We start from the raw sequence: 15,032 nt of genomic DNA, 5'->3' as shown, positions 1-15,032 counted from the left end.
GCCGGAGGCCTACTGAGCCAACTGTGCCGTGTAAATCAACGGAGAACTTTCAGTTGATAGACAGTTGCAACAGCCAATCAAATGGAGTTTTGACGGCAGCCCATCTAGGTAGCTGAACATTCAACGGGACTGTGGTATCCTATCACAAGTTGTGATTTGCGAAAGCAGGAAGTGGCATCAGAGACATACCCGGCTGGCAGAGAAATCACCGCTACTCACAAAGACGGAGAGCAAAACGTTGATTGGGTGGCAGATATATATCTGCAAGGTCTTTTAAAGGTTATTTAAAGAGAAAGTAGATCTTGTGAGACGAGGCTGGCCGACCCCAGAAGCTAGCTAAGCTGTCCCGGCGGTAAAACGTTTTGCCCGCGGTATAGCTCGGTTAGTAGAGTGGCCGTGCCAGCAACTTGAGGCTTCCAGGTTCGATCCCCGCTTCCGCCATCCTAGTCACTGCCGTTGTGTCCTTGGGCAAGACACTTTACTCACCTGCTCCCAGTGCCACCCACACTGGTTTGAATGTAACTTAGATATTGGCTTTCACTATGTAAAAGCGCTTTGAGTCACTAGAGAAAAGCACTATATAAATATAAGTCACTTCACCTCACATTTCACTACGAGTTCTACCACGTCAAATTGTGAGTTCAAATATTTGATTTCTTGATTTTTTTCACTTTCGATAAGTTTTTGACAGTACCAGGTAAGGTATGTATTAATGCTGGTGCGGGTTTATTGAGTTTTAAATGCGTCAATTGTACAATGTTGATGTGTTTCAATGCTCAGTAGTGTGCACGTGTTTCTGTATAGTTGTGGCCACATTGAAGTCGGACTAAGTAGAACATTGCTGAAGGCTTAGGTGGGAAACGCCACTGACTATAAACATGTGCAAACAAACTAATCTACTAAACCTCTGCCAAGTGGATTGCGTCACTTAAGTAAGCAGAATAAGACGTGCAATCTTAATATACAGAATATATGCTAATCATTAAAATACTGGAAGAAGAATATGGCAAATATAATTATGCAACATGTGCTATGTTATTTATGAACACTCACCACCGTTTTGCGAGCACTATTTAGCGTTTTATTTAGCACGGGCAAACTGACAGTTCCACTCACAGCTGCAAGGATCAGTGCTCGTGCTGCACCTGTCCTTGCGTGAGTCAACATTTTTTATATTCGTCTATTGTGCAACATCGTTTTATAATTGACTGAGTGAAAACCCACACACCTAACTAATAAGTGAGTTTGAAAACATATATATATATATATATATATATATATATATATATATATATATATATATATATATATATATAGTCCAGGGTGTACCCCTCCTTCCGCCCACATGCAGCTGGGATAGGCTCCAGCGACCAAAAAGGGACCCAAAAGGGACCGATTGGGTGGAATGGCCCTTAACCAACAAGTTGGAAACACCTCCCAGTGTGAAAGCGTGCAATACTTAAAACCACCTCTGATACTGAAGCTGTGCTTTATAGAAGGTGACAGCATTGAGACTAACCTGTGTGTGTGTGTGTGTGTGTGTGTGTGTGTGTGTGTGTGTGTGTGTGTGTGTGTGTGTGTGTGTGTGTGTGTGTGTGCAGGCCTGGTCAGAGGATGGGGGACGACCTGGAGATCATTTATGACGAGCTGCTTCACATCAAGGCCTTAGCTCACCTCTCCAACACTGTGAGTCCTTCAGTCTGCTTTTAAAGACAACATGCTCGTGTTGGAAACACATTCTGCCTTTTGTTTGCAAGTACTCACCATGTAGACATCTACATATCTAGTGGGTAACATCTACCTAAAAATGTATATTTAACATGCAAGCTCATTTACCATTAAAGGGGAACTGCACTATTTTGGGAATCATTTTGCCTATCGTTCACAACCTTTATGAAAGACATGACTACCGATGTTTTTTTTTAATGCGTTCTAAATAATAAATAAACGTAAATAATAGTTTCCAGCGGAGCCAAAGGGGGCTTCACTATTCCGATAAAATCCAATAAATAACCTTGCATAAAGAGTCAACAATACTCCATTTACATTTTGTGACTTGAATATTAACAATTATTAGTGATATTGTTATTAGAAATATTAACAAGTACAAGTTATATTATTATACATTTTAACAAGTATTATTGATATTATTATAAACATTAACAAGTATAAGTTATTATAAATTTTAACAAGTATTAGTCATATTGTTATTATAAATATGAACAAGTGGTAGTGATATTATTATACAGTAAATATCAACAAGTATTAGTGATATTGTTATAAATATTAACTATTGAATTTTAAAATGATCAAATTACTTAAATATCACATGTAATTATAAATATTACTACATGACATATGTATTTCCATCATGTATATAAAACCTTAATGAAGGTGTTTGGATGTTTTTTTAAGGACTTTATATGCAGAAACGAACGACTCCCACAAGCTCAATTGTAAGCAGACTTTTGATTGCATTTATTTCATACTTTTTTTTAAATCCATCCATTGTCATATTTCATAACGATTGTGATCGATAGGCAAAATACCTAAAAAAGTGCAGTTCCCCTTTTAAAGGGGAACATTATCACAATTTCAGAAGGGTTAAAGCCAATAAAAATCAGTTCCCAGTGTCTTATTTTATTTTTCAAAGTTTTTTTCAAAGTTTTACCCATCATGGAATATACCGAAAAAAGGCTTTAAAGTGCCTGATTTTCGCTGTCTGTGAAGCCTCCATCCATTTTCCTGTGTTGTCATCCAGTGATGCCAATACAAACAACATGGGGGATATAGCGACATTACGGTAGCTCGGATTCAGACTGGGATTTCAGCGGCTTAAGCGATTCAACAGATTACGCATGTATTGAAACGGATGGTTGGAGTATGGAGGCAAAAGGCGAAAACGAAATTGAAGAAGAAACTGAAGCTATTGAGCGAATAGCTATTGACGCTATTCGGCGACCGCCTTTTAACCAACGATTGAGTGTCGCAGGATATCCATACATGTCTGTGCCATGTCTGCCTTAGCATCCCCGGTAAAATGTGCAGGAGCAACTTAAATCTTTTGATTGGTAAGTGTTTGTTTGGCATTAAATGTGGGTGGAAGGAAAGGCTGGATGCAAATGTACATACAGCTAGCCTAAATAGCATGTTAGCATCGATTAACTGGCAGTCATGCCGTGACCAAATATGTCTGATTAGCACATAAGTCAATAACATCAACAAAACTCATCTTTGTGATTTTGTTGAAAATGCATCTGCAGGATATCCATACATCTCTGTGCCATGTCTGCCTTAGCATTGCCGGTAAAATGTGCAGACCAAACGATCGGGACATTCGCATCTTGTGACACTGGAGCAACTTAAATCCGTCGATTGGTAAGTGTTTGTTTGGCATTAAATGTGGGTGGAAGGAAAGGCTGGATGCAAATATAGCTACAAATGTACATACAGCTAGCCTAAATAGCATGTTAGCATCGATTAACTGGCAGTCATGCCGTGACCAAATATGTCTGATTAGCACATAAGTCAATAACATCAACAAAACTAATCTTTGTGATTTCGTTGAGTTTGTCGCTGAAAATGCATCTGCAGGATATCCATACATCTCTGTGCCATGTCTGCCTTAGTATTGCCGGTAAAATGTGCAGACCAAACGATCGGGTCTTTCGCATCTTGTGACACTGGAGCAACTTAAATCCGTCGATTGGTCAGTGTTTGTTTGGCATTAAATGTGGGCGGAGGGAAAGGCTGGATGCAAATATAGCTACAAATGTACATACAGCTAGCCTAAATAGCATGTTAGCATCGATTAGCATGTTGTGCTAATCGATGCACACTCCACGTAAGTCAATTTGAATCCGTCCCTGATCGTGTTGTTACACCCTCCGACAACACACCGACCAGGCATGATGTCTCCAAGGTACGGAAAACAGTCGAAAAAACGGAAATTAACAGAGATGATTTGACTTTGTGTTTGTAATGTGTTTGAGAAAATGGCGGATTGACTACCTATGTGATGTCACATTGTGACGTCATCGCTCCGAGTGCGAATAATAGAAAGGGGTTTAATTCGCCAAAATTCACCCATTTAGAGTTCGGAAATCGGTTAAAAAATATGTGGTCTTTTTTCTCCAACATCAAGGTATATAATGACGCTTACATAGGTCTGCTGATAATGTTCCCCTTTAAATCAGTCAAAACAAAATGTAAATATAAGTTTGTTCAATAGTCTTACATATTAGATCAACTCCTATTGTAATGATAGCTCATTAGTATTAATCTCATTTGATAATGAAAATGAACTAAAGAAGTCTATAAACCAGCTTTGTTCTTGCTTCTAGGTGAAGAGGGAACTGGCGAGCGTTGTCATCTTCGAATCACACGCTAAAGCCGGAACTGTGTGTAGGTCTCCACTTAGTGGTGCAGGAAGATGTGTGTGGGCACCACTGATGTGTGTGTTTGTGCATCTTCCAGTGTTCAACCAAGGAGAAGAGGGCACATCGTGGTACATCATCCAGAAGGGCTCAGTCAACGTGGTTATCTATGGCAAGGTGAGTGTTGGCATGCAGAGCAGGCACATTCTTAATGGCATTAGGGCCATTTGTTGTGCACAGTAGTACACACAGACACTTAAATGCATGCACATGTTCACAACAGATGAGTCGTTCCACTTGTGAGTGCTCCAGCACCTTTCTCCAGGCTTGAAAGGCAAACTGCACTTTTTAGGGGGAATTTGCTTATCATTGACAATCATTGGCTTTCTATCATATAAAACTTGTCTCGTTCTTGGTGGCTAGCAATGCAGCTAATGTGATTAATCAATTCTACCTCTAAATAACTTTAAAAACGCCTTCAAAAAGCGTCAACGATACTTTATTTACGTTGTGTAACCTGTATTATATCAAGCTGTAGCAACGTTGTAATTGTAAGATTGAACACAGAGGAACTCTTTTTCTAGCATAGTAACACATCGGTGTGCTACGGTATTAGCTCTAAAAGTTAGAGATGAAGTAGATTCTACGTCAGCACGAAACGCATTTGAGTTTGTAATACACAACACTGTGATAGAACACCAATCTGTACTGAGTGAAAAACATGAACAATCAATCTGTGAAGTATTATTTCATGTTCTGTTTGTACACAGCTAACCAGACAGCGTATGTTCTGTAGTTGTACGGTGATGTGCTGCATGTATTATGAACAATACTATCGGGACACACGATGGATATTTGTTTGTTCCGTCAAGCTGGCAAGGGACGTTTCTAGTTGATTTGAGGACTCCCATTATTCAACGTAACTTGGCTCAAAAGTGCCAGATTTGCAGCATGACCACCACCGCTTCAGCCTCTTCTCCGTGCTCGCTTCTATAAGCAGCCGTTCATCCTCAGTATATTCAGTTTCAAAAACACAACCTTGTGGATCCTCATTTGTCCAAAAATAGTCGTCTTCGTCGTCTGCTACCAAGTCTGCCATGATTACAACACACTCGTGTGTTTGTTTGCGGAAGTAGGAACGCAGTAGATGCCGGAAGTGGGATTGGCACTGCTATGGAAACGGAAATGAATGCGCCAAAGAAGGAAGTCCCGCTATTGATTAAAATGACCAAAATATGGTAAATAGTGTACATATTACATAAAAAAGTCAAGTATGTTCTTGTCTGTCATAATGATTGTCAACGATAGGCAACATTCCAAAAAAAAAGTGCAGTTCCCTTTTAAGTTGATGTGAAAACTGTGTGTGCGTGTGTGTGTTAGGGGGTGGTGTGTACGCTCCATGAGGGAGATGACTTTGGAAAGTTGGCCCTGGTCACAGACTCACCACGTGCCGCCTCCATTGTGCTACGAGAGGACAATTGTCACTTTCTTCGCGTGGACAAGGAGGATTTCAACAGGATACTCAGGGTATGTACTCATGATGGATGTGATATGTAAATACACATGTAGTCATGATGGATGTGATATGTAAATACACATGTAGTCATGATGGATGTGATATGTAAATACACATGTAGTCATGATGGATGTGATATGTAAATACACATGTAGTCATGATGGATGTGATATGTAAATACTCATGTAGTCATGATGGATGTGATATGTAAATACACATGTAGTCATGATGGATGTGATATGTAAATACACATGTAGTCATGATGGATGTGATATGTAAATACACATGTAGTCATGATGGATGTGATATGTAAATACACATGTACTCATGATGGATGTGATATGTAAATACACATGTAGTCATGATGGATGTGATATGTAAATACACATGTAGTCATGATGGATGTGATATGTAAATACACATGTACTCATGATGGATGTGATATGTAAATACACATGTAGTCATGATGGATGTGATATGTAAATACACATGTAGTCATGATGGATGTGATATGTAAATACACATGTAGTCATGATGGATGTGATATGTAAATACACATGTACTCATGATGGATGTGATATGTAAATACTCATGTAGTCATGATGGATGTGATATGTAAATACACATGTACTCATGATGGATGTGATATGTAAATACACATGTAGTCATGATGGATGTGATATGTAAATACACATGTAGTCATGATGGATGTGATATGTAAATACTCATGTAGTCATGATGGATGTGATATGTAAATACACATGTACTCATGATGGATGTGATATGTAAATATACATGTAGTCATGATGGATGTGATATGTAAATACACATGTAGTCATGATGGATGTGATATGTAAATACACATGTACTCATGATGGATGTGATATGTAAATACACATGTAGTCATGATGGATGTGATATGTAAATACTCATGTAGTCATGATGGATGTGATATGTAAATACACATGTAGTCATGATGGATGTGATATGTAAATACACATGTAGTCATGATGGATGTGATATGTAAATACACATGTACTCATGATGGATGTGATATGTAAATACACATGTACTCATGAGGGATGTGATATGTAAATACACATGTACTCATGATGGATGTGATATGTAAATACACATGTACTCATGATGGATGTGATATGTAAATATTCATGTAGTCATGATGGATGTGATATGTAAATACACATGTACTCATGATGGATGTGATATGTAAATACACATGTAGTCATGATGGATGTGATATGTAAATACACATGTAGTCATGATGGATGTGATATGTAAATACACATGTAGTCATGATGGATGTGATATGTAAATACACATGTAGTCATGATGGATGTGATATGTAAATACTCATGTAGTCATGATGGATGTGATATGTAAATACACATGTAGTCATGATGGATGTGATATGTAAATACACATGTAGTCATGATGGATGTGATATGTAAATACACATGTAGTCATGATGGATGTGATATGTAAATACTCATGTAGTCATGATGGATGTGATATGTAAATACACATGTAGTCATGATGGATGTGATATGTAAATACACATGTAGTCATGATGGATGTGATATGTAAATACACATGTAGTCATGATGGATGTGATATGTAAATACACATGTACTCATGATGGATGTGATATGTAAATACACATGTAGTCATGATGGATGTGATATGTAAATACACATGTAGTCATGATGGATGTGATATGTAAATACACATGTACTCATGATGGATGTGATATGTAAATACACATGTAGTCATGATGGATGTGATATGTAAATACACATGTAGTCATGATGGATGTGATATGTAAATACACATGTAGTCATGATGGATGTGATATGTAAATACACATGTACTCATGATGGATGTGATATGTAAATACTCATGTAGTCATGATGGATGTGATATGTAAATACACATGTACTCATGATGGATGTGATATGTAAATACACATGTAGTCATGATGGATGTGATATGTAAATACACATGTAGTCATGATGGATGTGATATGTAAATACTCATGTAGTCATGATGGATGTGATATGTAAATACACATGTACTCATGATGGATGTGATATGTAAATATACATGTAGTCATGATGGATGTGATATGTAAATACACATGTAGTCATGATGGATGTGATATGTAAATACACATGTACTCATGATGGATGTGATATGTAAATACACATGTAGTCATGATGGATGTGATATGTAAATACTCATGTAGTCATGATGGATGTGATATGTAAATACACATGTAGTCATGATGGATGTGATATGTAAATACACATGTAGTCATGATGGATGTGATATGTAAATACACATGTACTCATGATGGATGTGATATGTAAATACACATGTACTCATGAGGGATGTGATATGTAAATACACATGTACTCATGATGGATGTGATATGTAAATACACATGTACTCATGATGGATGTGATATGTAAATATTCATGTAGTCATGATGGATGTGATATGTAAATACACATGTACTCATGATGGATGTGATATGTAAATACACATGTAGTCATGATGGATGTGATATGTAAATACACATGTAGTCATGATGGATGTGATATGTAAATACACATGTAGTCATGATGGATGTGATATGTAAATACTCATGTAGTCATGATGGATGTGATATGTAAATACACATGTAGTCATGATGGATGTGATATGTAAATACTCATGTAGTCATGATGGATGTGATATGTAAATACACATGTAGTCATGATGGATGTGATATGTAAATACACATGTAGTCATGATGGATGTGATATGTAAATACACATGTAGTCATGATGGATGTGATATGTAAATACACATGTAGTCATGATGGATGTGATATGTAAATACACATGTAGTCATGATGGATGTGATATGTAAATACTCATGTAGTCATGATGGATGTGATATGTAAATACACATGTAGTCATGATGGATGTGATATGTAAATACACATGTAGTCATGATGGATGTGATATGTAAATACACATGTAGTCATGATGGATGTGATATGTAAATACACATGTACTCATGATGGATGTGATATGTAAATACTCATGTAGTCATGATGGATGTGATATGTAAATACACATGTACTCATGATGGATGTGATATGTAAATACACATGTAGTCATGATGGATGTGATATGTAAATACACATGTAGTCATGATGGATGTGATATGTAAATACACATGTAGTCATGATGGATGTGATATGTAAATATACATGTAGTCATGATGGATGTGATATGTAAATACACATGTAGTCATGATGGATGTGATATGTAAATACACATGTAGTCATGATGGATGTGATATGTAAATACTCATGTAGTCATGATGGATGTGATATGTAAATACACATGTACTCATGATGGATGTGATATGTAAATACACATGTAGTCATGATGGATGTGATATGTAAATACACATGTACTCATGATGGATGTGATATGTAAATACACATGTAGTCATGATGGATGTGATATGTAAATACACATGTACTCATGATGGATGTGATATGTAAATACACATGTAGTCATGATGGATGTGATATGTAAATATACATGTAGTCATGATGGATGTGATATGTAAATACACATGTAGTCATGATGGATGTGATATGTAAATACACATGTAGTCATGATGGATGTGATATGTAAATACACATGTAGTCATGATGGATGTGATATGTAAATACTCATGTAGTCATGATGGATGTGATATGTAAATACACATGTACTCATGATGGATGTGATATGTAAATACACATGTAGTCATGATGGATGTGATATGTAAATACACATGTACTCATGATGGATGTGATATGTAAATACACATGTAGTCATGATGGATGTGATATGTAAATACACATGTACTCATGATGGATGTGATATGTAAATACACATGTAGTCATGATGGATGTGATATGTAAATACTCATGTAGTCATGATGGATGTGATATGTAAATACACATGTAGTCATGATGGATGTGATATGTAAATACACATGTAGTCATGATGGATGTGATATGTAAATACACATGTACTCATGATGGATGTGATATGTAAATACACATGTAGTCATGATGGATGTGATATGTAAATACTCATGTAGTCATGATGGATGTGATATGTAAATACACATGTAGTCATGATGGATGTGATATGTAAATACACATGTAGTCATGATGGATGTGATATGTAAATACACATGTAGTCATGATGGATGTGATATGTAAATACTCATGTAGTCATGATGGATGTGATATGTAAATACACATGTAGTCATGATGGATGTGATATGTAAATACACATGTACTCATGATGGATGTGATATGTAAATACACATGTACTCATGATGGATGTGATATGTAAATACACATGTACTCATGATGGATGTGATATGTAAATACACATGTAGTCATGATGGATGTGATATGTAAATACACATGTACTCATGATGGATGTGATATGTAAATATTCATGTAGTCATGATGGATGTGATATGTAAATACACATGTACTCATGATGGATGTGATATGTAAATACACATGTAGTCATGATGGATGTGATATGTAAATACACATGTACTCATGATGGATGTGATATGTAAATATTCATGTAGTCATGATGGATGTGATATGTAAATACACATGTACTCATGATGGATGTGATATGTAAATACACATGTACTCATGATGGATGTGATATGTAAATATTCATGTAGTCATGATGGATGTGATATGTAAATACACATGTACTCATGATGGATGTGATATGTAAATACACATGTAGTCATGATGGATGTGATATGTAAATACACATGTAGTCATGATGGATGTGATATGTAAATACACATGTAGTCATGATGGATGTGATATGTAAATACACATGTAGTCATGATGGATGTGATATGTAAATATACATGTAGTCATGATGGATGTGATATGTAAATACACATGTAGTCATGATGGATGTGATATGTAAACGTCCCCTGAAGGTCAATGACAATACATACTGTACATAATAGCGAGAGGTGCCCTCAGGGAGTGATGTCACAAGTGTGCTGGGTGTACACCTCACTTCTGTGGCTGACCAGTGGACAGGCTTTATTTTAAGATCTGTAGCAAAGCCTGCTATTGTGTCCCTAAGCTGCACTCCATGAAGAGTTGAACAGGGCGGGCTCATCTGGCTAGAGGCGGTGAGAGGAGATATCATGGTTGCCAAACGTCAAAATGTGGAGGAGCGAGGGAAATGACAGATTTGGTGCTCAAAAAGAGGCTCTAGGACCACATGTGTAAACCCGCACAGGCCCCAATGTGGCCTCCACATGGCTTACATGTATTGATCAAATTAGTGTTTGAATTCATTCGGAGAGATTATCATCACACTTCAACATCTGACATGTAAATGCTGCCTCTTTGCTAAGTCAGCATTGCAAATGAAAGGCTATTCTTAATTGTCATGCCCTGAATAAATACATGTAAGATACAGGTGAATTAGGAGGTATACTACATTACCCAGAAGGCTTAGGGCTGAAGCAGGTTTGAGTTATGTAGGAGGATGAATATTTTGTTGTTTGAGCAATAGATAGTTGATATATAGTTGTTGTTCCTGCTTTCTCTACACGAGGAACAAACATTTTGAGTAGACGTTTGACATGTGCCTTTTAGCGCTGCTCTGGGACAAATATTATTGGTGAAATTGATGCTGACTGGCCAAAATGTACATGGACAAAGTTGTGAGGCCGCGCATAATTTTGCGAGAATTGGTTGAATTTGCAAGATTAGGTGCGATTGCCACATGGCAACATCCTGTAGGGACTGAAAAGTACATTTTGCATAATAGTGGACATGTGCTTTTTATAACTGAGAAGGTCCACACAAGCACACGTCACATTAGTGCTGCTAAGTGTGTCACCCTCTGATGGCAGACATTAGTAATGCCTTGCTTGGACATGCAGGATGTGGAGGCCAACACGGTGCGTTTGAAAGAACACGAACAAGCTGTGCTGGTGTTGGAGAAGAGTCCTCGTGCCTCCACTTTGGGTAGCATCAAGTATGTATCGCCTCTTCCTTCTTGTCATCCCACCCAAAGTTAAAAAGAAATCAAGTCCTCCGACATGTTTTGCAGGTACACTGTAATCTCTGGGGCTCCGGAGAAGATTCTTGAACACTTTCTGGAGACCATGAGAATGGACATCCATCACAGTGAACCAGGTTGCCAAACAGAAAATAGGACACCTCTAACAGATAAACCTGGTCCTCACAGCTATCAACTTTCTTCTTTCCTTGCGCCCTTTTTATTCTGCTTGTCTTCTCCCAGACCCAGCAGTGGATGACTTTGTCCTAATGCACTGTGTCTTCATGCCCAACAGCCAGCTGTGCCCGCTACTTATGGCACAATATCCTTTTCTCTCCACTCTTTGCCACCTTGGCATACCCTCATGTCCGGTGGCATGTCAGTAGACTTGAACATGAACTGTCCTGCACCAGCTAAGAACTCTGGAGTGTGTGCTAACACGCTTACTCCATGCAGCTCTAGGGATGGGTACCGAATTATGTACTTTTATCGGCACTGACCAAATACCATGGGGACTAGCGGGCATACATTCGCGTGAAAACAAATTGTGGCTTTTTTTGACAATTTTGCTGTGATGTCACATCACACTTTAAACAAGCAGTCAAGCAGCACTAACAGCAGACTTAGTCAAATTGGCCTTTAGGTAAAGTTCCACTTTCCCTTGCCGTCAAAGCAAGTATGCCTGAGAGAAAACACTCAAACATACAGTAAGGCACCGCTTTTCAAAATGCGCTAGCTTGATTGTAATTTACATTGGATTTTCCATAGACATGCTACTAAGTAGCATGCCACCTCAAAAACTAGGACTACGTTCACACTGCAGGACAAAGTGGCCCAAATCGGATTTTTTGGAGATCTGATTTTTTCCAGTTGACTGTTTACACTGCAAGGAAAATGTGATGGTTATCAGACTCCTGTGTAAACACGCCCATAAAGTGAAAACAAAGGAAGTTGACCGGGAGGAAGTGGCTTCTACTACAAAATAAAATAAAAGTCACAACACCTTAAAAATGAGTGTTTTGAGGTGAAAGTAAAGTCATATAAATTATGAATAGATGTTTATAGTGTCATATATTTGTCATCTTCCTATGTCTGCTAAGTAGAGGAGACACGGACATCAGATTTATTTTTCAAAACAAATGCTCCACAGCCTCATTTCTTGTCTTTCAACAATCACTATTTCTTCAGAATCAAAATGTATATTCATATATTACATGTAAACTTTTACTCAAGCACTATTGACACAATTTGGTCGTCTTTAATACAAACAGAGACCAGCTGTAGTGATGAAATACACATTTCTGCAGGCGACTGAGTATTTCCAACACACACGAGTGACGGAGCTTGTACAAAGATGACCAAAACATCACATTCAGGTCGCATCGCGTTTAGATCGAAGTCACATTTGAAAAGATCAGATCCCAATCAGATTCAGGACTACCTCCTGATGTGGTCTGAGTCTGATGCTAAAAGATCAGATTTGAAGCACTTTGGTGCGTTTAGACTGGAGAAAAAAAAATCAGATCTGTGTCACTTGAGGGCACAAAACTCTAATTTGGAATGCAGTGTAAACTGGACCTAAGATGCATGTTACAATCAAACGTGTGTGTACTAAGTTCAATACTTACAGTATAAACACTTTCTAGCGAGCAAGAAATAACTACATTCATCATAATGGCTAAGCAACACACTGTAGTCGACACATTACTGCCAACTAATGTATTGAAATTGCAACTGCATGCAAAGTCTTACTAAATTAACACGTGCAAATGACACTAACAAAATATAGCACCTGGACAGCACGGTTAGCATAATCAGCTCACTGTTGAATGTGGGATAAAAAATGAAGTGTTATTTTTAAACACATGGACACACACAAAGTACATTGTTTAGTACAGGTTTCGATTCTCAGGTACCGTGAGTACAAAAGACTGTCTCTGTAGTGCTTGTTTTCTTTTTGTGTCATTGGGTTGCTTGAGTGAAGTTCACTTTTACGACACTGGAGGGGGCATTGAACACATCATTGCTTCGTCAAGCTGTGAATGTTACAGAACTTGGTTGTCCATCCATCCATTTCCTACCGCTTGTCCCTTTTGGGGACACGGGGGGGGGGGTGCTGGAGCCTATCAGTTGCATTCGAGCGGAAGGTGGGGTACACCCTGGACAAGTCGCCACCTTATCACAGGGCCAACACATATAGACAACATTCACACTCTAGCTACCATTTAGTGTTGCCAATCAACCTATCCCTAGGTGCATGTCTTTGGAGGTGGGAGGGGCCTATCCCCGGGTGCATGTCTTTGGAGGTGGGAGGGACCTATCCCCAGGTGCATGTCTTTGGAGGTAAAAGGGGCCTATCCCCAGGTGCATTTTGGAGGTGAAAGGGGTTTATCCCCAGGTGCATTTTGGAGGTGAAAGGGGCCTATCCCCAGGTGCATGTCTTTGGAGGTGGGAGGGGCTTATCCCCAGGTGCATTTTGGAGGTGAAAGGGGCCTATCCCCAGGTGCATTTTGGAGGTGAAAGGGGTCTATCCCCAGGTGTATTTTGGAGGTGAAAGGGGCCTATCCCCAGGTGCATTTTGGAGGTGAAAAGGGCCTATCCCCAGGTGCATGTCTTTGGAGGTGAGAGGGGCCTATCCCCAGGTGCATGTCTTTGGAGGTGGGAGGGGCTTATCCCCAGGTGCATTTTGGAGGTGAAAGGGGCCTATCCCCAGGTGCATTTTGGAGGTGAAAGGGGTCTATCCCCAGGTGTATTTTGGAGGTGAAAGGGGCCTATCCCCAGGTGCATTTTGGAGGTGAAAAGGGCCTATCCCCAGGTGCATGTCTTTGGAGGTGAGAGGGGCCTATCCCCAGGTGCATGTCTTTGGAGGTGGGAGGGGCTTATCCCCAGGTGCATTTTGGAGGTGAAAGGGGCCTATCCCCAGGTGCATTTTGGAGGTGAAAGGGGTCTATCCCCAGGTGCATTTTGGAGGTGAAAGGGGCCTATCCCCAGGTGCATTTTGGAGGT

The 15,032-nt window shown here is 38.7% G+C and overlaps 1 protein-coding gene across 1 annotated transcript in view; it reads left to right on the top strand.

The window, feature by feature from the left end:
* LOC133568788 (rap guanine nucleotide exchange factor 4-like) overlaps positions 1 to 15,032 on the top strand; it is a 60,600-nt gene that overhangs the window by 36,917 nt on the left and 8,651 nt on the right. The window contains exons 12-18 of the mRNA XM_061920926.1: positions 1,602 to 1,686; positions 4,344 to 4,404; positions 4,477 to 4,553; positions 5,757 to 5,903; positions 11,908 to 12,002; positions 12,078 to 12,163; positions 12,270 to 12,348. Of these exons, the coding sequence (XP_061776910.1) occupies positions 1,602 to 1,686; positions 4,344 to 4,404; positions 4,477 to 4,553; positions 5,757 to 5,903; positions 11,908 to 12,002; positions 12,078 to 12,163; positions 12,270 to 12,348 (630 nt within the window). The remainder of the gene's footprint in view (positions 1 to 1,601; positions 1,687 to 4,343; positions 4,405 to 4,476; positions 4,554 to 5,756; positions 5,904 to 11,907; positions 12,003 to 12,077; positions 12,164 to 12,269; positions 12,349 to 15,032) is intronic.

This window comes from Nerophis ophidion, linkage group LG14 (genome assembly GCF_033978795.1).
Source record: "Nerophis ophidion isolate RoL-2023_Sa linkage group LG14, RoL_Noph_v1.0, whole genome shotgun sequence".
Taxonomy (NCBI): domain Eukaryota; kingdom Metazoa; phylum Chordata; class Actinopteri; order Syngnathiformes; family Syngnathidae; genus Nerophis; species Nerophis ophidion.
Note: the sequence above shows the minus strand (reverse complement) of the source record. Positions and strands in the feature narration are given on the sequence as shown.